The sequence below is a fragment of the Rhinopithecus bieti genome, unplaced genomic scaffold (genome assembly GCF_001698545.2).
Source record: "Rhinopithecus bieti isolate Rb0 unplaced genomic scaffold, ASM169854v2 scaffold_21726, whole genome shotgun sequence".
NCBI lineage: Eukaryota > Metazoa > Chordata > Mammalia > Primates > Cercopithecidae > Rhinopithecus > Rhinopithecus bieti.
The window spans coordinates 1,208,657-1,233,419 of record NW_016811100.1 but is presented as its reverse complement, the minus strand read 5'-3'; the positions used below and the strand labels follow the sequence as shown (position 1 = coordinate 1,233,419).

The 24,763-nt window shown below is 37.5% G+C and overlaps 1 protein-coding gene across 1 annotated transcript in view; it reads left to right on the top strand.

Moving 5' to 3' along the window:
* The window catches only part of ASPH (aspartate beta-hydroxylase), a 228,531-nt gene that overhangs the window by 64,493 nt on the left and 139,275 nt on the right, over window positions 1-24,763 (top strand). The window contains exons 4-12 of the mRNA XM_017893472.1: window positions 9,042-9,134; window positions 11,577-11,651; window positions 12,644-12,772; window positions 14,899-14,931; window positions 15,539-15,595; window positions 16,136-16,183; window positions 16,662-16,694; window positions 21,585-21,626; window positions 21,948-22,004. Of these exons, the coding sequence (XP_017748961.1) occupies window positions 9,042-9,134; window positions 11,577-11,651; window positions 12,644-12,772; window positions 14,899-14,931; window positions 15,539-15,595; window positions 16,136-16,183; window positions 16,662-16,694; window positions 21,585-21,626; window positions 21,948-22,004 (567 nt within the window). The remainder of the gene's footprint in view (window positions 1-9,041; window positions 9,135-11,576; window positions 11,652-12,643; window positions 12,773-14,898; window positions 14,932-15,538; window positions 15,596-16,135; window positions 16,184-16,661; window positions 16,695-21,584; window positions 21,627-21,947; window positions 22,005-24,763) is intronic.

The window sequence follows — 24,763 nt, the reverse complement described above, 5'->3', positions numbered from 1 at the left end:
TTTCCTTCTCTTTTCTTTCTTTTGTAAATGTTTCAACTAACTTTTATTGAAGTTGAAGTCACACTTTATCCAACTGCCTTAACACTTAAGCTTCAAGTAAAACAAGCTTTCAGTCATGATTAGTGGGTTAAAGTCATGCATTGCACTCTCAGTTTTACACTTTTATTCAGTAGGTTATTTCTGTATTGTTTACTTCATATTGTTTTCCAAGTATAATTAAAACCAGAAAGGTTACCTTTTAAATAAGCCAGCTACAACAAGGACAAGAAATTCACAATACTAAGTAGTTGGGAGTCAGAAGCTGTTTTGGGAAGACCTGAAAGGGTTTAATTACTAAAATGTAAGTTTATTTTGCCTTATCCCTGACAACATTTGATTTAAATTATATTATGACATGATACTTACAAATCTTTTAAATGACATTATTGGCATAGTTTTGTAAGCTTTGTAAGAAAAAGACATTTCACATTTTAGTAGCACAATCATTGTTAAGATAGTCAATTTTGTGAAAATATTTGAGTGCCAATGAATGTTTCCAAGGATGATGTTATGTCTTCTATATATTGTAATATTTAGATACTTCCTTTTGAAGCACTTACATCATCATTGAATTTTTTGTCATTTGTTGTGTCATCAAGTTTCTGTTTCATTTTCTAATGGCTTCATATGTGAATGAATTTTAGTTATTCCTAACATCATTGGTGTCACCATTTTGAATTTTTTTAAAAAAACAAGATTTTCAATTTTACTTTATAGGTAATTTGCATTGTATATAGATGATCCTCTCCAAATTTTACAATGAGACACTGATGAAGAAATTGATATAAATCAGTCAGCATGAACTCTCTAATTAATCCAGAGGACTACTCGAGTTAATTCTGTAGGTAGTTGCTTTATTGAGAATATTTTGTATTATGACCTGTTCAGCTATTCAAGTTTGTAACTTCAGAGGTCCTCATAATGATACTTGGATAATAAAGATTCCCCATAGACATTTGCATTGAAAAAGAAAAGAAGTAAACAAGTATCATTTTTAATTTGAAATGTTTTAAGTTAACTGTAATGTTATTGTCCATGAAATGGGTCTGGTGACTTTGACTCTATCTCTTCACATTGATTTCTTTCTCCTGTGTCCTCAATTGTTTCTTCTTCTGTTAATGCCCACTGGTAATAATTCTCAAAATTGATTGCTCAGAATATTCCATTGTAAAATGCATCTTGGAAATGGTTGTTTTCCTCATTTGTAAACTGAAGACCATGGCTGTTCCTCAAGGTGGTTCTCAGAAGCAGTCAATGTTGCGTATGTGTCAACAGCCAGCACATTGTTGGGCATTCTGTTTTCCTTTTTCACTGGTAGAATAATAATAGTAATAGTCAACCAAGATGTCTCAGTCAGGGTTTAAAAACTTGGAAGCACTGAAACTGTGATTCCTGTTCCTACTTTTGTCAACAGATTGCAAAACAAATATTTAAGTCCTTTATCCTTTGTAATGAATGTGTCTTTGTGAAATGAGTATACTGCAGCCTGATTTATTCTACTGAGATCATTGAGGGAGCGAATGCAAATAATTATAAATGTTACACATGGGTGAAGCTATAAGAATGCTTAGTTTTTAAAAGAATATTGTGACAACATGAAAACGCAAGATATAAAGGCTAGACAAAAAGTTATGAAATAAACTATAGCCTTAAGTATATGGTACAATCGAGAAGCCTAATAACCAGCCTAATTGTGAAAAACTTATGTTTGTTTTGTATTCAGATCACATTTTTCCATAGACGTGATTTTATGGTCTTCAGAGATTATTTTTTACTCTGGTCCACAAAAATTGATTTAATTCTAATATCCAGTTCTGCAAGTCTCATTGTAACTATGTTTCTATGAAAAGTACATCTATCATTCTGCCTTGGGATATTTAGGAATATATTTAGTTTTACTTCTGAATGTTCTCCAGAATTTCTTGGGTTACATCCATGGTATTAAATTCATACAGATACCTTACATGGACAAAAATCATGGATTGACTGACATAATTGTAAAGCCCAGGAGTAGTTTTGGCTTTTTTCTTTTGTTATGCTGGATCTAGGTGCTCAAACAATGTTCTCAACCTCCACCTGTCTATGGACCCTCAGGAATGTTGGCTTTCTTCTCAGGCAGTCTCGTGTGCTCATCTTCAACCCTACTCCTTATGGGGGGGGAGATAAGAAAGCTGTGATTGGTGACACCCTGGGATATGTGAGTGCCCACTTTTAAAGTGGTGGGTAAAAAAGAATTGGATTCCCCTAAGGAAGTTAGTGTGTTTTTGCCAAAAGGAGGAGGAATTGGTGCACTGAAAGCAGGCAGATGATGGAGTTTGTTTCCCCTTTTTCTACCTATCCCATTCCTACTTCTCCCCCTGCCCAAATACAGAGAGGTGAATGGGATGGGCCAAAATAGGTATTTCAGAATAAGAAGCTATGGAGCTAAACATTGGGTAGTCATGGGCATAAAGATGGAAACAAGAGACACTAGAACTTCTAGAGAGGGGGAGAGGGAGGGAGACAAGGGTTGAAAAACTAACAATTGTGTGCTATGCTCATTACCTGAGTGATGGAATCATCCATATTCTAAATATCAAAATCACACAATATACTCATGCAACAAACTTGCATGTGCTCCTTGAATCTAGATAGAAATTGAAATTATATTTAAAATAAAATTAAAACTAGGGAGAAGAGAGAGATCTCATTCCAAACAATTATTGGTCAACAATATATTTAGACCATTGAAAGAATATAAGAGAATGTTGACCCGGCAATAAATATTGCCATTTAGATGTCAGGTAATGAAGTTTATTTTGCTGTTAAGCTCTCTCCATTTTGCCCCATTCTGTTTAAAAGGAAAGTTTTTGTGTTTAGGAAACTAAAGGATGGGTGATATGTAGCAGACCCATAAGGTTATTTTCATGAAAACCTAGTTTGGGCTAATCTGAAAGATTTCCTCAATAACAGTCTTCAGTCTCTTATCCTTTCTTCTCCTTTTGCCTAAGAATATAATTGTGTAAGCTAGATGTTTATTCCTTGGCTATCATTTTTACATAGGAATCAATTTCTGCAAGAGCTCTGTAAGCCCTACAAAGCAGAAAGTCATCCATTTCTTTCTTCTATGTTCTCATGTAATGTCTCATTTGATTTCACTTTATGTATCTGTTTTTTGCTCCATGTTAAGTCAGGTATGCATACATCATAGAGGTCTGCCTTTTGTTTCCATCTTCTTTGCCTTATGTATCACTTCTCTTGTATCCTACTAGAGGAAGATGATCTATGCTTAAAGCTCTTATTGTTTTTGATAATTATGTAACACCAACATGCTGTGTCTGTAATTCCCATTTATTGACTCAACTAATATTTTTTAGTATCTACAGCATGCCGGGGAATGGGCAAGGCATGGGGGATACAAGAGATTGAGGTGGCTGCAATCCCTGCAGTGAAATGCTATGAAATAAGCAAGGGGCTGAGGGAGAAAGTAATGAGACTGGAGCAATTGTCAGTACGACCCACTAGTCCCTCCACCTAGAACATGCTCCTGAATGTGCTCCTGCTCTGTGTGGTGGGCTGCCTTTGTCTCTCCCACAGGACCCAGCCCAGTCATCACCTCTGCACTCAGATGTCTCTGACCCTCCCAAGTGGCTGCACCCCGCATACTCCAGTTATCACCCTCATCACATTGCCTCATTCCTGGACTTTGCTGCCAGACTACGATTTATCTCGAGCACCTTTCCTAATAACTGACACTAATAGGCATTCAATGTTTGTTTATTGAATGGTGAATATACCAAATTATCTAAAAATATTTCAGGTGTATATATACCGTTGAAGAAAATTCAAGAAGATAAACCGTGTGTGTGTGTTTTTAAAGAACCCAAAAGATTGTTCAGTAATTGCATTGTTTTAACTACCTTGGAAGTTGCCTGTGACTGGCAGGCAGGGGATGTAAAGATTTTTTTTTTAGAAGAAATAAATGGTAGTTTTTTGAAAAAATACTTATTTAAATTATCTCATTTAATTCTTAAAGCCCTTCTTAGGGGTCCTGTTTTGTCCCCTTTTTTGCATTTGTGGAAACCAAAAAGTGTAGCTGTGGTTAACGCTGAGATAGAATTCAAATGGAATTCAAAGGCATCCTCTTGTCCCAGGTGCCTGAACTCTTACGAACCATGCTGAGTTGCATGTCCTTTAACTGTATTTTTCATGATGTTAAAGTGAGTCCACTCTCACCAGTCTTTGTTGAGTCCCTTCATTGGTGCTGAAACCAGGCTTTTGGGAACCTTATTGGCAGTGTTTAATTCTTTTGTAATTTATGTCTGTTTGAAGTCTGTCTGTCCAGCTTGGGTTACATAAAGATGCTTTGAATCTGGAATGGCTGTTACTGCATATCATGGAGCAGCTGTGAGTACCTGGTGGTCTCAGAATTTTGATAAGTTCCGAGACTGCTGTTGGTATACTGAGGAAGATCTGCATTCACTGATTATACAGGCCAGGAGCAACAGCGAGGATTAGCATGGTTACCTAGTATGCATGCCTTTCTGGTGTATTGATTTCCCAGAATATTTCTCAAATTTCATGTACCTATGAGCCTTATTCTTGGGATAAACTGATTTATACTGCTAGACTCCTTGCAATTGACACAGGACCACTTCTGAGCACTCACCCTTCACAGATAACCCTAGCTGGAGTAACCTGAATTAGTAAGGACACGTTTTCTTTCATCTGTACACCTTTGAATTAGTAAACCAAATATTAAAACACTAATTTTAAAAAACTTTCTAGCTTTTTGTGGGCTAGGTGTATGAAATTCTATGAAACAAAATGTTTATAATTGTTTGCCAGGTTTTCTTGAGGGAGTGGCTTGCTTATAACTCTTATGAGAAGTAAATCCTTTGTGTTCCCTCAAGTCACAGTCCTTGGATCAAGCATCCAGGGCCTTTCTGATATGCACACCTCTCTTGGTACCTCAGCCACCTTTCTCCTTGGCGCCAAATGTGTTCCCAGTTGAGGAATTTCTTACAGTCACGTGCTGCATGCTAACATTTTGGTTAAGGATGGGCTGCATGTATTATAGCAGTCCCATAAGATCATAGTGCCATGTTTATACTGTGTCTTTTTCTATGTTTAGATTCACAAGTACTTTGTGTTACAATTGTCTGCAGTATTCGGTACAGTATGTGCTGTACAGTTTTGTTGCCTGGGAACAATAGGATATTGCATACAGTCTAGGTGTGTGGCAGGCTATACCTTTTAAGTTTGCCTAGGCATACTGCGATGTTCCCACAATGGTAAAATTTCCTAATGGCACATTGCAACGTGCATTTCCACACATTCCTCAGAATGTATCTCTGTTGTTAAGCAACACATGACTGAACTTGCAGTTCCCTACCTGAAACAGATGTGTTACATAGCCACATCCCTGATTTCCTTCAGGGTCTGTTCACATGTTATCAGTGAGTCCTTTTGACCAAGTATTATGAATAGTCCCCACCCCCACTTTTCCCTAATGTGCTCCTGTTCTGTGTCTTCCCCGTACTGTCTGTCCCCATCCAATATACTCTAAATAGTTCATGTTTCTTATTTTTTAAATTGCTCTCTCCCCCAGAAGGTAGGTGTGTTGTTTTCATTTACTGTAGAAAAATGCCTTGAATTAATATGTGCTAAATATTTGTTGAACGATTAAACGCAACATACAATTTAGTAAGTTGACAACTACTACATATTTATGGAAAGAAATATATAGATTCTTTCTTATTATGGGCAACAGTGAATAAAGTAAGCTAATCCTGGACTTGGGTATTTGTGTCATTTATCATATTTGCTGTAAGTGGTTGATTCAAAGTGCTGATTTCATTTGCTTTTCATAGCTTCATCTAATTTTAATTAAAATTGGAGGGACAATTATATAGTGATTAAATGCAAATGTTTTATAATTTCCAAATTTATCTGATGAACTGAAAGAACTAAAACCAAGGTACGTTTTAAGGGAATTAATGTGTTTTCCAAATCACGTTGTGGCCATTGCTGTGGACTGGCAGTATCTATTCACCATACGTAATGACTGGAAGGCAGCTGTGGACACCCTGTTCCTTTTGCCAGCGTAGGAATGGAAGTCCTGATGATTAACACTGAAAAGGAAGACTTCTGGCAGCTTCTGGAAAAGATTTCCTGAAGCCTAAGAAAGAAGCAGAGCAAGAGATGCTCCTTTTGCTTCTGGATATCGCCTTGTCTGAAAAAGAAGCTTGCAGCTGGGGAGCTCTGATTGCCAGTCTGAGGGTGAAGCTTGACCTGAAATGCAGCCAGCCGCCTCTGCACTTCTTGTTTAGTTAGATGATAAATTTCCTTCCTGCTCAAGCGTTGTAAGCTGGCATTTTGGTAACTGCAGCCCCAGGAACATCAAAACAGACACATCTCATGTCATAATTTTGAATGTCATAATGTCATAATTTTGAATATTTATTTCATTGCTACATCATTGCCACTTGTACCTCATAATAAATCCATTTTGAAAACCTTTCCTATGACTGAATTGAGCTTATATGCATTTACTTTTCTTAATTCATTTTTGCTTGCTTTTTCCCTCAAATTTTAGAACTAAAATGAGTTTGGATGGCAAAAAGTTTTTTGGAAACACTGAAATAAAATCTTGTAGGGCAAATTTATCCATATGGGTTGTTAAAGCACTTGTAGTCTAGAATGTGTTTTTGTTAAGTTTTAAAAAGTTTATAGAGGTCTAGAGGAGGAAATGTATAATATGATCTCAGCTTCTTTGGAGTTGACAATATTGTTTATTTTTGTACTGATTTCATCTCTGGAAATAGCTATGACCAGATATTAACTATTTTATAATATACCTTCCACTTTGGACAGGGCAAAAAAAATGAATATTTTTTGCTATGTGCTTTTGCTTTCTCCTGTTTTTCCTATGTTTTGCAATTTCAATTTTAGAGACAAATAAGTTCAAGTTGGCTAGAGAAAGCTGACTCTCAGAAGCATTGTATGTCGGAATGTTGGTATACTAGTAGTATTTGAACATGTAGCATTATAATTTTTTTTTTTCAAATGAAACTTCTAAACTCATTAAGAATGGGGTTTTCAGGCAGTTTGAATCTTTATCGTTTGGTGAGAAAACATTTCATTGCTTGTATAACATATGGAACACAGTTTGAGAGCCTGCTACAAGTGGGGTCAGTGAAGGATGACCCTGTAATTTTTCATTCAGACAGTTTCGAGAGTGAAATAATTCCAGGACAGCAGACATAAACTGGGAGTGTCTCAGGCAAACTAGACTCATGGCACTGAAATGGTGGATGCTGGAGTAGAAATACGGATCTCTGGTACATAGGAGTAGAAAAGTACTAATGTGAGTCCCCTTCCCTCTTCTACTCAGCTACTGGAGTGCGCCTAAGAAGCCCTGGCCCTGCAGGGAATCTCCACAGCCATTTAGACTTAGCAGAGTAGTCACACCACTGGGTGTATTCAGCTCTTCAGCAAGTGTTCATTGTGCAGTTGCTGTGTGCCAAGTGTTAGCTGAGGTGCTGAGAGTGATAAATTACTTGATTCTTGAGATTCTTAAGCTTTTTCCCATTCATTCAACAGAACTTGGCAATGAATCATTCCGTACCTGTTCCATTAACAGTTGAGGGAAGTGAAAATGATTATTTAAATGGTGAAAGGGAGGGCAGCCCTAAATATGAATTTGAAATATGATGTCTTTTACTAGGCCTTCATCTCTACCTCCTCCTCCCTGAACTTGAACTACAATTAGTATCTCTGTATAATCCATTTGCAATCTGTCTTACAGTTAGAGGTAACTTCGGTGTAGAACACAACTGTGTGTGTTGGTGTCAGGTGTACTAGTGGTGAGTTTTGTGTGGAAATCGTGTTGCAAATGGTAACTGCAGGAAATGTAAGTGATGCGGCAGGGTCCTGTGTATCTGTCTCTGTCCCTTCTAAAATTTGGAAAGAGGGACGTGGGAGTATGTTTTTGTCGATAAAAGAAAAATGAAGAGACATAGAAAAAACAGTGAAAAAGGAAAAATAATAAAAAAGAAGAGTAATACATCGAAATGAGAATTTTCCAGACCACATTAGTGTGCATACATGAGCTGCACAGAGCTGCTTAAGATTAGAACACTGCCCTTCATGTCACCTTGACCTTCCTGCCTCAGGCTGTGCATGCACAGAGCACTCCCTTTAGTGACTCTGCTTGCTAGGAGATTCTTAATGAGGTCAGGAGCAGTCCAGGATCAGCAAACGCAATCTTTGAACTCTTGAATTTAGCTCTTTTCCAAATAGTTGGATTTAATTGAGGATCTGTTTTAATGTTCCACATACAAAATACCAAATAACTTCAAATAACTTACTTAATATAATAGATTTTAGACTGACTTTAACTTTAAAATCAGTTTTCATATACCCTGATATCTTATTTTTCTTAGGACTTGTAAAAGGAAGAAGAACTTTTAAATTTTCATGTATTTTAGCTGTTATAGAATAATATGATTACTTGTAGGGATTTCCTTTAGAAGATAATAAATAGTTATGTATGATTTCTTTTCTTTTAACTGTTTTCAAGTAGAATAAATAAAGATATAAGTGAAAACATTGAGTGCACCTGAATAACAGAAAATTCAAGTGCGTCTTAGTTGCCTCATTGCTGAATTCAAACTTCAGGACTTAGGAATTAATCGTTATGAGCACAAAAGGAGCTTGAACTCATATTGAACTTTTGGCAGGTTTAGACATGACTATTTTAGAGATTCATGAACATTTAAACAATGATTTTGTTTTAATTTGAAGTAAAAAGCTAACGTAGACAAAGATATTAACACATGAGCCTTTAATATGAAGTTGAAGAGTAAACTATTTTCCTACCTCACTTTTTAAGCATGCAATTTTAGAAACTATTCATTACCTGCACTATTGATTAAATGTTTGAGAATATTATTTTTCCTGGTTTAGTATGACAGAAAACCCTACAAAAACTCGTTAACTTTGTGAATAAAAAAATGCAGGACTTAAAGAGAGATCTACTTCAGAGCCAGCAGTCCCGCCAGAAGAGGCTGAGCCACACACTGAGCCCGAGGAGCAGGCTCCTGTGGAGGCAGGTAAGCTTGTCCTCATCCTCGAGTCTCGTCCAGGTATGCTTGAACCTGGCAGGTATCCCCATTTGCAGAATCCTGTTTTACCTGGAATTTGTTTCACATTGTTTACAGAATAAATATCTACTTTTTTTCTCGTCTGAAATTATATAGTATTTTCTAGTAGAAATTGGCATAGGATAATTTTAATTTTAAGATCAGCTCTAAGGCAGACAGTTGTTCTTTGTCCAAAACCACACATTTAGGAACATCATGAACTGAATGTTGTTTCTTGATTCCAATTCCAGCACTACTGTACTATATTACCTTGAAAGTGAAAATATACACAATTCTACACTCGTGTTATCATTTGTCACGTGATTTAATAGAGCTAGTGGTTTCTCAATCTTTTTTATATGAGAGTCTCCTGTCTATCTTAAAAGACTTCCCAAACCTCCCTGTGGCCATCTATGGAGCCTGTTTTGTGTCTACATGGGTTCATAAATCAAGCATCTCTGTAGTTAACCCAAAGTCTATGACTATAGGTAAGAAAATCGTGAAATATTTTAATAAGTTAGTAAATTTAATAGTCTCTAAATCTCTGGTTTTCTTATGCCACCTATTGGAAGTTTAAGGAATGACACTACATATTTACTGAAAAGTACTAGATCCAAATGGTACTTTGGCTGATTTTATCACGTGTGCTGAGGAATAACATTTGATTTTTCTTCCTTTAAGGCCAATATGTTGCTCTGAATTTTGTTATTTGTTGAATTTTTAATTCTAGGACAATGTGTTCTTTCTCATTCCTGTAGAATTGCTATGATCATACCATAGCTCCAGAACAGAGAGTAACTTTTAAAACATTTTATAATTTAATGTGTGTTTGGATTTAGCACCTCAAATTTTACTTTGTACTAAAATAAAACCGCTCTTGACCCCTACGTTTCTTTTTATCTGCCACCTAATCCCTCTCCTCTCTATAATAGCCACAATTTTGAAAGAAGAATCCACAATTACTTTTTTACCTTATTTTCCATTCACTTTTTTAACCCACTACACTCCAGCTTCTGCATCTTCCAGTCCCCTCCAGAGGAGAGAATATTTGAATGTTTATTTCATTGTAAAATTATGGAAAGCTGAAATGACATGGAGCCCTCACTAAGTTGAAAGCCAGTGCTAGTAGCAGATGATTCTGGAGAAGTGTGTGAGGGCTCAGTTGTGGAGGTATTATATTCTGCTCCTAGGAACTGAGACTTTCACCAGTTTGGGCAAAGATAGCCATTAAAGAGTGAGTAGAGTGCACCACCCTCCACTTCTGGTAACTCAAATTATATTCTCTTTGGATGGTGATTTCAGCAGTTATGAACCTGGAAATCCAGTTAGGAAGCTATCTTAGGCTTTGTGAGAGCGGATGGCAATCAGCAGACTCTATAATTGCGCAAGACTACATATATAAATGGCTTGTGAAATAATAAACAATTATTAAAAATAGGCATTTTTATGCTTTGGAAATGATTTTGTAGTGTGATTAGCATAGCAGATATTACATTTAAACTCTTTTCCTTCCTGAGGTCTAAATTATTCTATTTTTTTGTCATGGGAGATTAGCTCTTTGACATAACTGATGCCACTGGCATTACCTCACATAACAGCATTTGTGATACGAAGTGTGGTGCTACTTTTATTCACTGAACATAGATTATATTTACTAGAGAACTTGTAACAGTATCAATATAATTATAGCCTCTTGTTCATTGTGTGATGTTGCAGTTAAATCTGATAATCTGTTAAACACCACAGTGTTTTTGGAATGTCATCATTTATGTTCACTTTTGTAATTCACTTTATTTGAATCTATGGACTTCAGTGTCAGATGTGGTTCTCCAAAGCTGAAAGGATTGTCAGTTACAATGTAAGGTTTTCTACTGACACTTCCTGACAAACCTGAGTCGGCCACCCCTGAGTACTCAGTCCTCCCACCCGCAAGAGTGCCCTTTCTCCTCTCAGGGAAGATAGATAATGGTTGGCCAGATACTTAAATCTGTATTGACCTTATCTTCCACATTTGTGTCTTTATTCCCAACTATTTCCCTTTATGAAAGCTTTGTTCCTCCCACTTTATTTTATCATTATTGCAAATTTTATTAACTAGAAACTGGAGTCATTTTGCTTCTAATAAGGCTCTTTTGTTAAATAAAAATCTGAGTCTGACTTAGTTTTCTTTCTTTAAAAATCTTACTGAAAGTCTTTTAACGCTTAAGTCTGTTGATAGAATAAAACAAATTTCACATATCTACCATGTTTGCCAGCACAGAACAAAAAATGGTAAGCTGACAGAAATAATGCATAGTTGCTTAGTCAAATGTGTTCATTTTAATGTGTATGCACTAATACCATATTTGAGTGTTAGGGGTCCATGTTAATGTTTGAACTTTTCTACTTAGCTATGTTTTGCAATTATTTTAGAACCTCAGAATATCGAAGATGAAGCAAAAGAACAAATTCAGTCCCTTCTCCATGAAATGGTACATGCAGAACATGGTATGAATTAAAATCTGCTCTTTGTTTTGAGTTACTAAAATAACACTTAGTTATGTAAAATGACTTGGACATTTGTTTTAAAATGTAAAGGCTAATTGGGTGTTTGCGTTTTTTAAAAGTTTTGAATTCAAAGTTAGAGAACAGGTGTTGTTTTTGAAATAGCACCAAACTTGCTTTATTCCACTTCACTGTGGAGAACCTCACTGCATACATCTAAGAGAGAACTGGTGGGAATAAATGAGAATGAACAGATTGAAAACAGTGATCCATCGGGAACAGAAGGGGGGGGCGGAGAGGAGGAAAGTGGGACACAGGCCCACGGTCAGGCTTATCCAGGTGTCGTCCTCCACCTCGATTTCACTTTATGGTTGGCTGGTCACCACAACAAAAACGAAGACACATTTAATTGCATAGGTTGCACTAAGCAGACAGGAAAAAAAACTTGAGAATATAAAACATTTTCCCAGTACTTAAATTTTAAAATTTTTCATGGCGAGCTCTGTGTAGAGGATCCAGAAACTAATGTTTGAAGGTTTTATAAGGCTGCTTCTTGAAGCATCCCTTGATAAAAACAGAGATCGTGATCCCAAAACGTAACTCAAGAAGGGATTGTGGAGTGGGCAGGATGCTCTGGAATCCTTATTCATTCATCAAATATTTAATGAGTGCTTCCTGTAGCTAGACATGGCCCTAGGTGGCTGGGAATATATAATGAATAAAATATATAAGCTTCCTGTCCTGATATACAACATCCTAATGAAAGGACACCTGTCCCCCACCACATATACTTAGGCAGATTAGCACTTGGCCAGAGGAAGAAAATAGCTGTAGAGTGGACAATGTTGTCTTCAGTGGCCAAAAGGAGGGGCAGGGGAAGCCCCAGCAGCAGGAGCAGGTGTGTGGCGGCCCTTCACAAGGGGCTTTTGTGTCTCAGTTGGCTGTTGCCAGTGGGTCCTCACTATAAACCAGTGTCACTTTGTTCATTGTTATAGTTGAAGGAGAAGACTTGCAACAAGAAGATGGACCCACAGGAGAACCACAACAAGAGGATGGCGAGTTTCTTACGGTGACTGTTATAGATAATAGATTTAAGACCCTGGAAGTCGAAGTATCTCATGAAGGTAGAATACTTTTTTTTCAAGTTTCAGGATAAAATATAATCAATGACTTATAATTACTGAAGTTTTTCTTAAACCCCTTTAAAATGGATATTTAACTTTTGCTTAGATTTTAAAAGTTGACGCTTAAAGCTTCAATTAAAGCGAATTTTTTCTTAAAATAGATATCTTGATTTTGGTTCAAAGCACTTTTCAGGAAAACTCAGAATATACAAATTTCTTATAAATAGTAAGTCAAATACTTCAGGAAACTAGTGTTACTATATTCTTCTGCTTACGGTGCTATTTGTTAAATGAAATTCAAACAACTGATGAAATATTGGACGTGATAATCTATCACAGGCTCATGTTCTTACATGAACTCTGTAATTACAGTGAGCAAAACACAATTCTTAGCTTCTGTACCAGGCATTGGCAAACTTTTTTTTGTAGATAGCCAGAGAGTAAATATTTCAGGTTCCCCAGATCATACAGAGTCTGTTCAGCTACTCAACTCTGCCATCACAGCATAAAAGTAGCCTTCAATAGTTCCTAAGTGGGTCAGTGTGGCTGTGTTTTTATACAACTTATTTATAAAATCCTACCCAACATGGCTGGTAAATGCAGCGGCTTGAGCACAGCTCACTCCAGCCTTGACCTCCCAGGCTCAAGCAATCCTCCCACCTCAGCCTCTCCTGTAGCTGGAACCACAGATATATGCTACCATGCCCTGCCAATTTTTAAATTTTTTATAGTGGCAAGGTGGTTATGTCGCCCAAGCTGTCTCAAACTCCTGGCCTCAAGCAGTTCTCCTGCCTCAGCTTCCCAAAGTGTTGGGATTTCAGGCATAAGCCGTTGTGTGTCCAGTTAGCAAACACTTTTTAAAAGCATAAAAATAATGAAAAGTAGTTTATCTACTTTGCACAATACTAAATATTTTGGAAAATAACTTTAGAAGCAGGTAGCTCCTACTTTATGAGTACATGTATTTCCAAAACTTATACCCATGCCTATTGTTTAGAGCAGGAAATGCACTTTCCCATAAAATATGGGATGGTTTTGTTTTCAAAAGAATTGTGTATAATGCATAATTTTTTGTGAAAAATACAAGCACACAATCCTTTTGAACATCTATATGATTGTTTTTTGCTGCAGTACACATTGAAAATAGGCACTTATAGACTAGCTTCAGAACTTTATCCCTTTAGTAATCATTTATGTCATGATTTCTTTGGAACAGTGTTTCCAATTTCTGAGTAGGGATACTGATAAAATGGTTTCCACATTTCCTGTTGCTTCTTCTCTACAGTCTTTGGCCAAAATGGCTCAGTAAGATTGACAGTTGCTCAGAATTTTGTATCTACATGTTGCTTATGCAACAAATTTCAGTTAAGATGCTCAAATAAACAGAAGCACGAGGAATTTTATATTCTTAAAGTTAGGAGTCACAGATTGGGAGTAGGAAGAAACACTTCTAAGAAGTTCACAAATTGCAGAAACCTTACTTTCTGCTCTAATCTTTAATTAGGACATAGATGCAGTTTGAACTTAAAAGTTGGTTGTTAAAAGTCTTCAGAAAATAAAAATATTTATTCTTTATATATGTATTAAATAAAATTAACAAGGTCATAAGTGTGGTGACGGTCATACAATGGCAGCTCTTTTGCTATCTGAGGTGTACGGGTTAAGTGTTCAACACATTTACCCTCCAGCTCCCTAAGGGTGTAAAGCCTCTGCCACTGTTTTTCTCTGTTCCCATCCATAGTTGCTGTACTTTCGCTCTAGAAAATGGTAGGACAGGTCCAGGAAATAGCACATTCTACTGGGATGTGAAGTGGATTAGAAATGAACAGCTTTCCTGGTTTGACCTGTGTCACTGTCACTCTAAGTTGTCCTCTCTCTTTAGTCCAAGGGTGGTGGTTGTCAGCCTTGTGGGGTTGAGTGGATTGAGAAGAAGAATGTGTGAGACATCCCACAGTGTAGTTCTAGTGAAATATAAAAGTGTTAAACAGCATTTTAATTGATAATCCCATTTGTTAATTTTTTTAATAAAATTAATGATAAGCATAGATTCAAAGTACTTATACAGGATATATACATACCATTTTGTAGAAGCATTAAATATCAATCTAATATATATATTTTTTCAGAAACTGAGCATAGTTACCATGTGGAAGAGACAGGTGAGATTTTAATTTAATACTGTTATTTCTTAATTAGGGTGAGTCTTCCTTTAAAAGGGCATCATAAAGTATATAATATCTATTATTAATGATATATTTAAATATACACAGCATATGCAATTAATAATTTTATTATATGTTTTATAATTTATGATATTTCTTTTTGAATATGCTTTTTTTGTGTTTTGACGCCTATTTCCTGAGGATAAATTCTCAGTAGGATTACTAGTTCAAAAGATACAATGGAATTGCATGTTTTGTAGCTTTCAATTACAAAGTCAATGAAAGATCTAAATCATGTTTTGTCACATGCCAGCGCGCTTAAAGGGCATGGCCATGGGAGGGGACGCATCATCTGTTAGCACTCTACTGTTTTGCGGTTCGAGTATAAACCAATTGATAACAGTCCCCTCTTATTCATCTTTGCATTTGGCATTTAACACACTTAATACCTATTTGTTCCAGGAATGAGCATGTTTGAATATCATTATGACTTGATTTTGCATTTCTATCATAACTAAAAAGTGTGTCTTTCTGGTTTCGAATATTACATGTATTCCTTATTTGAGACATAGTTGTAATTTCCTAATTATTCCCTAATTTATAGTTTCACAAGACTATAATCAGGATATGGAAGAGATGATGTCTGAGCAGGAAAATCCAGGTTTGTAAATGTTTAAATTATTGATATGTGTTTTCTGATTGAGACAGTGGCCAAGGCCGTTTTATTCCAGGGTTAACAATTGTGATTCAACACAGAGATCCCTGTATGGTATTTATAATCACTTTTGATTGGTCAGATATTTATAGAAATGTCTGAATGTAGTTTAATACTACATGGAGGGATGAGTGAAAAAGGAGACATATGGAGGGATGAGAGAAAGAGGAGATGTATTTTTCAAACCACTGTTGAGATTTTGGTCATTGTAGGTAGGGTGCAGGAAAGAGTATTTGAAAATTGAAGGGGCAGTGTGATGTACTATAAAGTCAAGGCTGGGTACAAATCCCAGTTCTACTTTTTCCTATCTCTGTGACTTAGACATCAAATTGTGGAACGTTATTCAGCTTAAATTTTATTAAATGATAATGAAAACATCTATCTGGCAAAGTTGTGAAGATAATTAATTTAAGAATCTCCTAGAATGCTGTCTGGCAGTGTGTTTGGTTTTTTCCTGTTTGGCAAAGGTGTATTTTTGTTTTTTAGATTCCAGGGAACCAGTAGGAGAAGATGAAAGATTGCACCACGATACAGGTATTAGATGAGCATTTTCATTTGATTTAAAATATTACCGTAGATTTTTCAGTCACATGCTGTGTTTACATGGCGATTTTTCTTTTAAAGGCATCAAAGAAGTAATGTCAGCATCTAATTCATGACATTTTGTTGTATAACAAAGTTAGACTGTTATAAGAATATCAGGCTTTAATATTTCACCTCATCAACTAACCCCTCCATAACAAAACAGGATGTCAAATTTTAACGCTGTTTTTGTGTATCAAATTCTTCCGTGCCAATTTGAGAAAGTTTAATGAAAATAATTTACCTGCTGTTTAGTTGCTTTTGGGCAGAGGCATTTATTACTGACTGTGCAGACGTTAATATTTGAAGGAACAGAGTTCTGTGTTTATGACTAAGTAGTTTTTTGTTTGTTTTAACTGAACAGGTGTATAGAATGAATCTGTTAATACTTATTTTGCTTTTATTTTTTTTTTTTTTTTTTTTTTTGCAGATGACGTAACATACCAAGTCTATGAGGAACAAGGTTTGCAAATGCTTTCTTTTATTATCTTTTTTTATTTTTTTTATTTTTATTTTTTGAGGTGGAGTTTCGCTCTTGTTGCCCAGGCTGCTGTACAGTGGCACAATCTTGGCCCACTACAGCCTCCGCCTCCTGGGTTCAAGTGATTCTCCTGCCTCAGCCTCCTGAGTAGCTGGGATTACAGGCATGTGCCACCACGCCTGACTAATTTTGTATTTTTAGTAGAGATGAGATTTCTCCATGTTGGTCAGACTTGCCTCGAACTCCCGACCTCAGGTGATCTTCCCGCCTCGGCCTCCCAAAGTGCTAGGATTACAGGCATGAGCCACCGCGCCTGGCCTGCAAATGCTTTCTAACCTTAAGCCACCTACTTGTTTTAAAATATACGTATAGTTTGACTATAAGATGTGGAACATTATACTTTAAACTATAAACATTGCAACTTAAAACATCCAGATGAATGGTCGTGTTCAAAGAATTCACTTGGGGAGACTGTTTACCCATTCCACTGCCTCTGCCATTGCCTAAATAATTTCTTAAATTCTGTACAAGTTGCCTTAGGAGGCAGTTATAGTCATTCAAGAAAACCAATCTCAGTACTTTATAGTTTTCTCTTTTGACTAAAATATGCATGAACAACTACTTCAGCCAGAGTTTAATTGCTCTAGCTGCTTCTACAGATTAATCCCACTCTCAAAGATGACTGATTTGTCTCCTTGGGGAAGGTTAAGAAGCACTGGGTTCCAGACTTAAAGGCAGTATGGAGAAAACAGTTCTGGCAAATTTGCGCACCAGCAGCATCTAATTCAGTTTAGGCCTGTACCTCCCTCCTCTTGTGTCCAAGCATTGCATGGACTATTGTGTTGAACTCCGTGAAGTAGATTTTATTTTCTCTGCTTCCCAAAGGAGAAAAATAAGGTTCTGACATTATAAATAAGCTGCCCAAGAATGTATGACTAAGAAATAATAGAGCCAATAATATATCCTCTTTATTCCATTATCCTCTAAGATGATTATGTAGAAAGAGAGAAGTCAATTGGATATAACTTTACGTGTAAAGCAAGAAAGATGAAGAAATACATCGTAATTGAGTTGGCAGATATGGAGGACTTTCTATGTTCTAGATGGTTTTAGGGCTTAGAATTCATATATGAGTAACATAGGGTCCCTACTTTCAAGGATTTTACAGTGTCATGATAGATAGTGAGTCACAGTTGAAGAAAATTAGGAGTGTTTATTAATATGAGTCATATTTATATGATGATTTAAGATTTGAGACCCTACCAAGTTCATCATCTGTAGTGGCTGTTTCTAATGGGATATGAATGACACCGTGGGAAAAATCCTAGGTTGTGCCTTTAGGTACTGATAATATTTCTGAAAAGTTAAAGAATTTGGACCTGATGTGTTCACAGGAAGATTTGGGGCTGAGGGAAGGTGGGGGAATAATTCGGTCTTGAGATTACACTTAGATTTTCTTTCCAATCTTGAATTTTAAGGAGACAATAGGAATTTATAAATACAAGTTGCATGTAATGATGGGATTTGAGATATTTTTCTCATTTCTACCAATCATTATAATGTTTTTAAAAATACACTACAAAGAAGCCGGGCGCAGTGGCGGCTCACACCTGTAATCCCAGCACTTTGGGAGGCCGAGGCGGGTGGATCACGAGTTCAGGAGATTGAGACCATCCTGGTTAATACGGTGAAACCCCATCTCTACTAAAAATACAAAAAATTGGCCGAGCGTGGTGGCCGATGCCTGTAGTCCCAGCCCTACTTGGGAGGCTGAGGAAGGAGAGTGGCGTGAACCCAGGAGGCGGAGGTTGCAGTGAGCTGAGAATGCACCACTGTACTACAGCCTGGGCGACAGAGCAAGACTCCATCTCTAAAAAAAAAAAATTAAATATATATATATATGTGTGTGTGTGTGTGTGTGTGTGTATATATATACACACTATAAAGAACATGTTTGGGATGCAGTTTCTAAATCTAGAGGAATTTAAAGTCAAACTCATAAGAAGTATAAAATTAGATACCATGAAAAATGTTACATATTTTCATAGGGCAGATTATCATAATAAATGTAATTTAAAATGTTAACAAAAGGCAGTAAATATAACCTAAGGGATCGACATGATTTGGTAAGCTACTTTGGATTTCTTTGCTATAGAGAACATAAACTGTTTCAAACAAATAGATCTAATTGAACAGAGTGTTATTCACTATATGCTAAAACAATACCTTTGTGAAAATTCAGGAATCAAGAGTAGGGAAACCAAGTAACTGACATGTAAGTGAAGCTATAAGTAGGGTGAAAACAAAACCACATTTCAGTGGGAGAATAGAATATATTCTGTATGAAACTCCCAAACCCTATAACATACACTTTGATAGAACTATAGCAGGAACCAGCTTCTACATCAAAGATAACCTAGGAATCATCATGTTTACATTGGACAAACCTGGGATGTGACAGTATGGCCTTACCATGTAATTATTTATTCATACACTGTTTAGTGTCTTCTGTCCAAAACATAGGACACTGAAGCAGTTCTGGTGAAGAACACACATGATTCCTGTTTTCATGGATCTTATATTTTGGCAGGGGAGTAGAAATTAAGCAATTTCAATGTAGTTTTCATTTCCAGTTGTGGTAAGTGCTGGGAAGAACAAGTACGGTGGTAACAAGAATATATAATAAAGAGACCTTACCTAGTTTGTGGATGAGGCAGGGCCTTCCTGAAGTTTGAGCTGAAGGTGAGAACAATTTGCAAAGCAAGGGGAAAGGTGACTGGAGAGTCTTATGAGGTCTCTGACGTCAACTTGCAAGAGTAAGGCTGAGGTGGTAAAATGGGCTGGGTTCAGAGGGTGCCTGTGAGCGAGGTCAAGGATTTTCATCTTCACCTTTGAGCACTGCCAAGTCAGATCTGCATTTTGAAAAGATTGATTGGTCTGGCATGTAACAGACTAGAGAGACAAGAGTCAATACAGGGAGAAGAGTTAAGTTAGCTGTAATCATCCAAATTGGGTCTTTCCCTGCGTCACATCTCTCTCTGCCTGATAAGGAACCAAAGGAGATGATTTTCAAGAAAGGGATGTTCAGTGGTGCCCTGTGCTGCTGAGAACCATGTGAGATGAGTGCTGAAAACCTGCGCTGATCTGGCGCTGCAGTGACCTCAACGGGTGGCCTTAGCTGGAACTGTCTCAGTGGATGGATAGGACAGAGATGATCATTTAAACCAGTGTGGTGGCAATGATGGAGAAGGAGAGTGGGCAAAGTTGAGAAATGCTTAGAAGGTAAAATTGGCAGGTCTTGATGCGTGGATGTAGCTGGGGGGATACAACAAGGTGCCAGGAGCCACGTACACTCTTCCACTTCTGCAGCCTGGTGGCAGGAGTGCTGCTCTTTTCCTAATGTGGGCGAGACTGGAGACAAGGATGGGGCAGGGGCTCGTGAGTCCATTTGTTTACGTGGTGATAGTGAGATTTCTTTGAGGCATCCAAGAGGAGAGACCCAAATGAGCCATTTGGTGGTGTTTGACTCTGAGAAGAGAAGTCTACTTCGTGATTGTGAGTGTGGGAACCATCAGAGTAGTTACGTGGCTATCAGGACCAAGCTCTGAGATCCCTTAAAGAGAGCAGACTGAGGGAGACATGAGGTGGTTCTGTGGTTGGACTTTGAAGAAAACCAGCCTTTAAGGACTGCTAAGAAAAAGATGAAGTGAAAAAGAAGATTGGGAGGGAGAAACGAAAGACCAAAGGGGAGAGTATGGTCACCCTGAAGTCCAGTTGCAGCGGTGTTTGGAGAAGAATGGTGTCGCTAAAGTTATAATGAGGGCTGGCGAGTGTCCGTCAGATCAAATGAGGCACTGGAGTGGGGGTCTCAGCAGGAACCTTTTCAGGGATGGGGTCAGGGTCTGAAGACAGGTGGGAGTGAGCTGAGGAGGGGAGAGGAAGAGATGAGCCATGAGATGTAAATGACTCTGAAGAAATTAGATTGTTCAATGGAAGAAAGAGAGGGTGAGGGGACGCAAGCTTAAGAAAAAGTGGCATTGCTTTTTTAAGTCCTTAGAGGCTTGAGCATGTTTAAATGCTGACACTGCTCTGGGAGACAGAGTAAGCACACATTCACTGCTCCTTCATCTTTCAAATGCACCAAAAGGACAAAATGATCTATTAAAAATTGTTCCCTACTGTACCTCAATACTGAGAATGTCTGAAAGGTAGTAGGTGCTCAATAATTTTTCTTTATTAAATGAATAAGAAAGAATAAACTTATAACCATGCTGGGAAAAAGAAGGATGTTTGCTTGTAGTGTGCCAGAAAATTGGAGGTATTTTGGAAGATCAGGTTGACTGAGGAAGCTACGACCCATGGGGCCCTGGAGAGGCCTGTGTGGAGATGAGACTTCCTTACAGCAGAGCAGAGAAGAAGCACTGAGCCTTGTGCCAGCAAATGAGGGAGGCAAGGGCAGCACAACCTGATTAGGGTGGGGAACACTTTATTCTCAGGGGCTGGTGGCAGAGGCGTTTGGCCCCAGGTTAGAGGTCTGAGAATTGTTTCCTAAACAAAAGCAGGGAATCTGCCCATGAATACCAGGATCCAGTTGATTCCCAGGGTACAGTTTCGGCTAATTCAAAACCTCCACCACAGACATGAAGAAAATTTTAAACAGGTAGTGAGTGACTGCCCTGGAATTAGAATCCAAGCCTGTTTTACCCTAGACCAAACTCTTCTCCATCCTACTCTCTAGTCGACTGTTTCCCAGTGACTAAACCTTGCAGGTTCAAAGATGCATAAGGCGTTGTCTCCACCCTTGAAGCATGTTGTCAGTTTTTGTGTTACAATGAAAGTTACGGGATTTTGTTTCTTTTTTTTTTTTTTTAGTTGCATATGAACCTCCAGAAAATGAAAGGATAGAAATCACAGGTAAGTTTTTTCTATAAGCAGATATTTTCTGCAAGTCAGCTTTCCCTGTATTTTGTTAAAACTCTTACTTGTGGAACAAAGAATCAGTGTAGAAAAAATGCAAGACATTTTCAAGTCAGTAAGAAAATAATTGAGTATCAAAATTGAAGTTAATATTCTAGTATAAATACTCTCCATCAGAAGACCCAGTTTAAAAAGAGTCAAATTTAGCAATCTGGGTGGACGCGAGTTAATTTAGGAATCTGAGTGAAGGCGAGTGAATGTAAGATGTGTCACTGGTTGGCAACATGTAATGGATTCTGATTTTATTATTTATTTTAGAAGTAACTGTTCCTCCTGAGGATATTCCTGTAGAAGATTCACAGGAAATTGTAGAAGGTAAGTTAAATTTATGGAAATGGTTTTACCTTCCATATGAGAATTATGTTTGTTTATTCAATTGTTTATTGAACATTTTCTGCTTGCTGTCTGTACAGTGCTCAGGAGCTAGGACTACAAGAGGGAAGAAAAGACAGAGTCCTGTTTTTACTGGGGCTGGCATTCCAGTGGCCAAACAGATAATAAATAAAGGAATTAAGGATTACGAGAAGTACAATGATAGTGATAGAAACAGGCTACTGTAACAGCAAACAACTGAGGGTGTGGAGGGCTACCCTGAGTAGCAGCAGGTTACCACCCCTGAGGGGCGAGCTGGTGAGAAGGACGTAGCTATGGACAGAGATGGGTTGAAAGATGGGTCTTTATGTCATGACTCAGCTGGGAAAACAAAACTATATATATATATATATATATTTTTTTTTCGTGGCAGAGAACTGAAGGGATGGTTTCTGAAAAACAAAAATAATTGCATGTATTAAACAGTGGCGCTTCAATAGAACTCATATTTAAATTAGTTCTTAGCAGTTTACAGAGTTATTTCACATATATTATTTCAGTTGCCCCTTGTAGTAGACACTGAGAAACAGGGAGGGCAGAGATCTTTGTACTTATTTTGCAAATGAAGACCTGAAGCTGGAATGAGGTCAGGTGACTGACTAGCCCTAGGTTTCATAGCTGTAAGTGACCAAGGGGACATTCGATCCAAGACTGGGATGTGTGAGTGACTCTGCATGGGGGTGTGAAGGTGTCAGGAAATAGGAGTGTCTGCTTTAACAACCATAAGTTGCCAGGAGGAGCATGTAACAGGGAGAATTTTGCTCATAAAATTACTCTTAAAATTTATTTAGGAGCAGCTAATTGTCACCTTTCAGATTAAATGGTACTGCTTTTGAGCTTGGTTAGGCAGAACGGAAAATGGAATGGTGCAGTTGACTGAAATGGGGGGAGATAGGTATAAGGGAATGGAGGAGGCTAAAATTGCTCTCTGTGTACACTTAGCTGCTGCAAGAGACCCCTGTACAGGCACTGTGGGCCCTTGTGTAAAGGCAGGATCCATCTCTGTGTAGCAAGGCTGGATTGAGTTGAGATTTTTTCTCACCTTTTGTTATTCAGTTCTCTATGAGGGATATTAATGTTCTGAAGAATATTGCTGAGTCTATGTGTTTATTTGGTAAGAAGCAGAAGATAGAAACCCATAATCTCTGGGAAGAAGTTTCTTCAACCTACCCCACATATGGTTTATAGAAAAGAACTATGCAATTTGACCCTACCTTTCTTGGCTTAGAAATATTTTTTTCCTAAGACTTTTCAGTATTTTAATATGTTGATAGAGGATGTAGCAGAGGCTGCTAGGGGAGTTTCCTGTCCTGGGCAGTGGGGCACCCAGCTATGCACCTGCCGCCCACCCTGCATCTTCGGTGCTGGGCTCCTGCAGTGCCTGAGTGGGCAGTGAGGGGAGCTCATCTCTCACACCAACCAACCTCGTTTTCCCTGTCTCCTCTTCTCTCGGCCGGTTGTATCAGTATATACTTGGATTCCCAGACCAGAAACTTGGAACTCATTTTTGAGTCCTCCTCTCTGTCTCTATGGCTAATCCCAAGACATGTTAATAGACTCCCCAAACATTTCTCAAATCCATTTTTTTCTCCTTAGCTCTTGTGCAGCCCTTTGTCTGGCTCGGCCCTTTCTCATCTTCCTAGATAATAGCAGTAGTCTGCTAGCTAGACATCTTGACTCTGTTCTTGTCCCCTTCAAATCCATCTTTCACATGCTATTAGGATGATCTGTCCAAAAGTATAGCTCTCATTGTATCAGCCCTGTGTTTAAACCCTTCTGTTATTCTCCATCTGTGTCAGTAAAGTTACTTTCAGTTGCAGATGATAGAAAACCAAACTCAAACTGGCTTGAGCAATAAAGAGATAGGTACAGATCAGTCAGGACGTTGCAAGGCCTACCAAGATTTTTTGGATTATATTCTAGGCACAGTGTGAATTATGAAAATTATTAAGATATAGCATAATCTGATTTTTGTTTTAGATGTGAAAGTGAATTACTTTCACTAGATTGAATGGTGCAAGAATGGAAGCAGAGCGAAACACCCTGTTAGGAAAATATTTTGTACTAATCCAAGGAAGTGATTGTGGTAGCCTAAAATAAGATCATGGCAGTGGGAATGGAGGGGAAAGTGTTGAACTTGAGATATATTTTAGAATTAAAATTAATTGACTTGCCTGATGGCTGTGAAGCAAAGATGAGGAATAAAGGGGGCCTTTTTTTGGTTTAAGTAACTTTTAGATGATGGGGCCAGTTATAGAGAAGAAAATTATTAATAGAATGTATTGGTTTTGCTGTTACTTTTGCACCAACCTAATATATTCTGTTCTATTGATAAAGTGTTAATATGTGTCCAAATAATTAAGAACAAAATAAACAGGCAAACCTATTAAAAACCAGTCACAACATAGCTATTCAATGGTCACTGCACTGCCATTATAAGAAGGAAGTATTGCCAGACACTAACAGTGGTTAGTGGGAATGGGTGTGATTTTTGTTGCTGTTTTCAATTACTTTTACGTAAAATATTCCCAAATATTCTGTTTTGGCATGTGTCATTTTTATAATTAGAAGCAAATTAATGCAAGAAGAAAATTATTAAAATAGCTCCATAAATATTTTGTGTTTTAGAAAATGCTGTTAAAAAAATCTTTCTTTTGGCCAAAGATTGTTAACAATTTTTTTTTTTTTTTTTTTTTTTTTTT